Source organism: Impatiens glandulifera, chromosome 1, assembly GCF_907164915.1.
Source record: "Impatiens glandulifera chromosome 1, dImpGla2.1, whole genome shotgun sequence".
NCBI lineage: Eukaryota > Viridiplantae > Streptophyta > Magnoliopsida > Ericales > Balsaminaceae > Impatiens > Impatiens glandulifera.
In genome coordinates, this window is record NC_061862.1 from 110,731,433 (window position 1) to 110,737,432 (window position 6,000).

At 37.3% G+C, this 6,000-nt stretch overlaps 1 protein-coding gene across 1 annotated transcript; it reads right to left on the minus strand.

Moving 5' to 3' along the window:
* Positions 1-807: 807 nt before the first annotated feature.
* Positions 808-1,457, minus strand: LOC124940359 (uncharacterized mitochondrial protein AtMg00810-like). Its single transcript, XM_047480872.1, has 2 exons — positions 1,182-1,457; positions 808-1,041 (listed from the first exon to the last, which is right to left on the minus strand). Exons 1-2 carry the CDS (start codon positions 1,455-1,457, stop codon positions 808-810), a joined length of 510 nt encoding a protein of 169 aa, XP_047336828.1.
* Positions 1,458-6,000: the final 4,543 nt, after the last annotated feature.

The window sequence follows — 6,000 nt, forward strand, 5'->3', positions numbered from 1 at the left end:
CCCTTTATCATTCATATATATATATATATTAATAATTTCAATATTATATAAAAGTTAAAATAATAAATAATATAAAAAAAAAGTGTTAGATATGAATAAATATTATCTTATAAATAAATAGTCAAACAATTTATTTGTTTAATAATTTTTAATTATCTCAAATTTATAGTAAATAATAATTATCTTAAATAAAATTAATTAATTTGTATTAATAGTCTCTTATTCTATTCAGACGGAGACTTATAGTCATTATCAATTCTGGGCTCTCTTATTGGATTAATGGTCACGGTATCGGAACCTTAAAAAAAAATATTTTTTTTTTATGAAAAACATGTAACATTTCCTTATAATATTTTTTTTAAATGCATGTAAGAATATAGAGAAAAAGATTGTATAGAATAAATTAATAATACAAAGTTATAATATATGTATATATAAGATTTATCTTAGCGCCCAAGTTATGGCACCTTTTAGATGGGCTGAGCTACATAATATACTCTAACACCCCTCCTCAAGCTCAAGGTGATAGAGTAGAGATCAACTTGAGTTTGCTCAATAATATGTAAAAACGACTTGGAAAGAGAGACTTCGTGAAGACATCTACAATCTGGTGTTCGGTAGACACGTACTGTAATTGTATATACCAGCACTAACATGTTGCCGTACAAAGTGACAATCGATCTCGATGTGTTTAGTGCGCTCATGAAACACATCATTCCGAGAAATGTGAATTGCACTCTAACTATCATAGTGACGATCGGTGGTTGGCGGTTGAGGAACGTCAAGATTAGAGAGAAGTCGTCGAATTCAAAGAAGTTCAGAAGTAGAATTAGCAAGCGCACGATACTCTGACTCAGCGCTAGAACGGGAAACAATAGTTTGTTTCTTGCTTCGCCAAGAAACAAGAGAAACACCCAAGAAGAAACAATAACCAGTGATGGAGCGTCGGTTAGTGGGATCGCCTGCCCAATCAGCATCTGAGTAACTAGTGAGTACCAATGATAAATCAACGGAGAAGTGAAGATCATGTAAGATAGTTCCCTTAATATAGCAGAGAAAACGTAACACAACAGATTGATGAGCTGTGTGAAGACTAGTCATGAATTGACTAACTATGTGAACTGCATGAGCTATGTCAGGGCGAGTAACAGTTAGATATATCAAGGAGCCCACTAACTGACGATAGAGCGTGGGGTCTTTAAGAGGGTTCCATTGAGAGGAGTAAGACGACAATCTGCCTCAAGTGGAGTCGAGGCAGTTTTGCTATCAGTCAAGCCAGCATGGGAGATGAGGTCAGAAGCATACTTCGCTTGAGATAAGTAGATACCATCTACTATGTTGGAAATCTCAAGACATAGAAAGTAATGAAGCTTACCAAGACTCTTTATATCAAAATGTTGATGAAGATAGATCTGTAAATCAGATATATCAGAGACATTATTGCCAGTGATCACCATATCATCAACATATAATAATAGAATAATAATCTTAGATGAAGAGCGACGAATGAATAAAGAAGAGTCACAGGGAGAGACAGTAAACCCATACTGAATAAGTGTTGAGCTGAACTTGTCAAACCAAGCTCGTGGTGCTTGTTTCAGACCGTAAAGAGCACGGCGTAGCTTACATACCTTTCCTAAAATGTCTAAACCCGGCGGTGGACTGTTAGGATTTGTATCTCCCAAATCCGGCCTGCTTGAAACAATCTGTAAAAAGCACAATAAAGAAGAACACAAGAACACACAGATTTATAGTGGTTCACTCAAATTGAGTTACATCCACTTCAGCCACCTCCAGATTTTACTATGAAGAAGAAGAAGGAATACAGTGTTTTTTGCCTCACACTTTATCTCTCTAAAATTCTGTCTTCACAATGTAACCCCTTAATAATCACATATTTATAGGGTAAACATTCATGTAATAAACCTAAATAACTTTGGTCAGGCCCAAGCCCAAAACCAAAAAGAAAACCAAATAAACTCTAATTAACAATGTAGAGTTTATTTTAAGTGTATGCTCCATAACTCAACAATCTCCCACTTGGAGACTAACTTCATCATCTCTCAATCGGTAGTGGCTTTCCATTCGGTGTCTTAACGAAGAAGACCAACTGAAGTTGCACACAACTTCAGTTTCTCATTTGTCACAGCTTTCGTCAACATATCAGCTGGATTCTCACTCCCGGGAATCTTCTCAAGAGCTAATACTCCATCTTCTAAAGCTAACTGGATGAAATGATAACGAACCTGTATATGCTTCGTCCTGCCATGATAAACAGGATTCTTTGCCAAATGAATGACACTCTGACTGTCGCATCGCAACACACTTCCCTCGTAGTCTTGACCCAATTCTCGCAAAAAAGGTTGTAACCACATCATTTCCTTAGCAGCTTCTGTCATAGCAACATACTCTGCCTCACAACTAGAAAGAGCAACAATCTTCTGTAGTTTTGAAACCCAACTGATTCCAGTACCTCCCATAGTATAAATATACCCTGTTGTGCTCTTCCTACTATCAATATCACCACCATTGTCAGCATCAACATATCCTTCCAAACCCATATTAGACTTTCAAAAACACAAAGCGAGACTCGTACTTCCTCTTAAGTACCGTAGTATCCACTTTACTGCTTCTTAATATTGTCTACTCGGATTGCTCATGAATCTGCTAACAACTCCCACTGCATGTTCTATGTCTAGTCTTGTGCAAATCATCGTATACATAATACAACCAATGACAGAGGCATACGGAACAGTTGCCATGTAATTTTTCTCCTCCTCTGTTGAAGGCGACTAGTCTTTAGATAGTCTGAAGTGACTAGCTAAGGCGGTAGTAGCTGGTTTTGCATCATACAAGTTGAACCTGCTAAGAACTTTCTTCACATATTCTTCTTGTGAAAACTTGAGAACTTCTTCATCCCTGAAAATTCTCATCCCAAAGATTTGTTTAGCAGCACCTAAATCCTTCATGGCAAACTTTTCTGACAACTCTTTCTTGAGCTTGTTAATCTCATACAAACTTGCTCCAGCAATCAACATGTCATCAACGTAGAGAAGAATAATAATGTACGATTTATCAAACCTCTTGATATAGCAGCAATGATCAGCTTCACACCTCAAAAAATTGTTACTTTTCATGAAGCTATCGAACTTCTTGTACCATCGTCTTGGAGCCTGTTTCAAACCATACAGACTCTTCTGAAGCTTACACACAAGCTCATCTTTTCCTTTTATTTCAAATCCTTCTGGTTGTCTCATATAAATCTCTTCATCTAAATTATCATGAAGAAAAGCAGTTTTGACATCCATTTGTTGAAGATGAAGATCTTCTTTCACAATCAAACTCAAAATAGTTCTGATTGTCATCAATTTAACTACTAGAGAGAAGATTTCATTGTAGTCAATACCTTCTTTCTATTGAAATCCTTTCACAACCAACCTTGCCTTGTACCTCATGGTTTTATCATGTTCTTTTTTAATCCTGAAAATCCATTTGTTGTGAAGTGCTTTCTTTCCCTTTGGCAGCTCAGTGAGCTCCCAAGTCTGATTCAACGTCAAAGAGTCCATCTCATCTTTCATCGTAGACTCCCACTTAACCGATTCATCAGATTTTATTGCTTCCTCAAAGCATTTAGGTTCACCTCTATCTGTCAACAAGATATAGTTCAGAGATGGAGACCACCTCTCAACTAGTTTTCGATTCCTTGACGATCTTCTCAACTGTTTAACCAGTGTTTGCTGATTTACCTCTGGGGCCACATTCTCAACAATTTCATCTTCAACAACACATTGTTCTTCTTCGACAGTCGGTATATATTCAGATGAAAAATCTCTCAAATCGACTGTACCAGTCTCTTCCAATTTGGAATCACAATCTGATGTCTTCCCAACACAATCTTTGTAGAGAACCTGTTCATTGAAGATAACATTTCTTTTACGAATGATTTTCTGATTTTGATTATCCCAGAAACGATAACCAAACTCGATATCACCATAACCAATAAAAAAACATTTATTAGACTTTGGATCAAGCTTGCTTCTATCACATTCATTAATATGAACATATGATAAACAACCAAACACTTTCAAATAAGAAAGGTTTACCTTTTAATTGCTCTAGGCTTCTTCAGGAATTCTGAATTCAAGAAGAACAGAGGGTCTCCTGTTTATCAAATAGGCAGCAGTATTAATAGCTTCTACCCAGAAGGTTTTAGGCAGCTCTACATGCAATCTCATGCTTCTAGCACGCTCGTTCAATGTTCGATTCATTCGTTCAGCTACTCCATTCTCTTGAGGCGTTCGGGGAACAATCTTCACCATACTGATCCCATTCATAACACAATACTCTTTAAAGTCTGAATTGATATATTCACCTCCGTTGTCGGATCTCAAGCACTTAACTTTCTGATTTGTTTCATTTTCAACCAAAGCCTTCCATTTCTTGAAAATAACAAATACTTCAGACTTGTGCTTCATAAAATATACTCATACATTTCTTGTCGAATCATCTATAAATGTCACGTAGTATTGTGATCCGTCAATAGAAGAAACATGTGCAGGTCCCCACACATTAGTGTGTACCAACTCTAGCCTTTTTTCTTGAGCTCCTTCCCAATTTTTAAGAAACTCACCCGTTTCCGTTTTCCAAGAATGTAAGTTTCACATAACTGATGTTCAACAGACTTCAGTTCTGGAATCTGTCCATTTTTCAAAAGAATTTTCATCCCTTTTTCGCTCATATGGCCCAACCTGCAATGCCACAGCTCACTGTTCTTCGAGTCATCAACTACACCAGTAACTGATTCTCTGCAAGTTGAAGTCGTGTATAATGTTCCAGTTTTGTGACCTCGAGCAACAACTATTGCTCCTTTAGTCACCTTCCACGCACCATTTCCACAACTGAAATTATGACCTTCTTCATCAAGTTGTGTAAGAGAGATCAAATTGCGTATTAAACCTGGATTGTGTCTCACCTTATTAATCTTCCAAACAGAACCATTTACCATCTTAAATTTAATGTCCCCCATGCCAATAATATCTAGTGGCTCACCATCTGCGAGATAAACTTTCCCACAGTTTCCAGCCACATAATTCTCCATTAATTCTTTGTGGGCAGTGGTGTGGAAAGATGCTCCTGAGTCCAAAACCCATGAACCTATCGGGCTATTAACAGATAGAAGTAACGCATCAGTGACAGATTCTGTAACAACGTTGGCTGCATCATTTTTATCATCACCATTTTTCTTCGGTGCTTTGCAGTTCCTCTTTAAATGACCCTATTTACCACAATTCCAGCACTCAAATGTCCGCCCAGACTTGGACTGACTCCTCCTTCTCCTTGACATAGATGTGCTCTTACCTCGGTTGAAATTTCTATCATTACATCTTCCCCTATTTTCCACATTCAGAGCAGAACCTTTGAATGTTTCACCAGAATCAATTTTACGAACCTCTTCAGCAAGAATACGATCTCTAACTTCAACAAATTTCAGTTTAGCATTTCCAACTGAATTACTAATTGCTGCCCTCATAGGTTCCCAACTATTTGGTAGAGATGCTAACAAAATCAAGGCACTAACTTCATCCCCAAAATCAATCTCAACAGATAATAATTGATTCACAATTGTATTGAATTCATTCAAATGAGTAGTGACAGAAGTACCATCAACCATTCTTAAGTAAAAGAGTCTTTTCATTAAGTGTACCTTGTTGTTAGCAGATGGCCTCTCATACATATCAGAAAGAGCTTTCATCAGACCCATGGTGGTCTTCTCCTTTGCTACATTGTGAGCAACCGTCTTGGCTGGCGTCAATCGGACAACTCCCAAAACATGTCTATCAAGGAGTTTCCATCCAGCTTCATCCATCTTCTCTGGTTTCTCACTCAAATGAACATGAAGCTTCTTTCCATAGAGATAATATTCAATCTGCATTCTCCAAAAGGCATAATATGTCCCATCAAATCTTCCAATCCCATGTCCTATACTGTTCTCACTTGCCA

What these genes read in the sequence shown, in the direction of transcription:
- LOC124940359 (XM_047480872.1), bottom strand. Translation starts at nt 1,457, where the DNA reads ATGGTGATCACTGGCAATAATGTCTCTGATATATCTGATTTACAGATC. An exon ending in TAAAGACCCCACGCTCTATC is followed by an intron (nt 1,042 to 1,181) that starts GTCAGTTAGTGG and finishes TGCTATATTAAG; the next exon opens with GGAACTATCTTACATGATCT.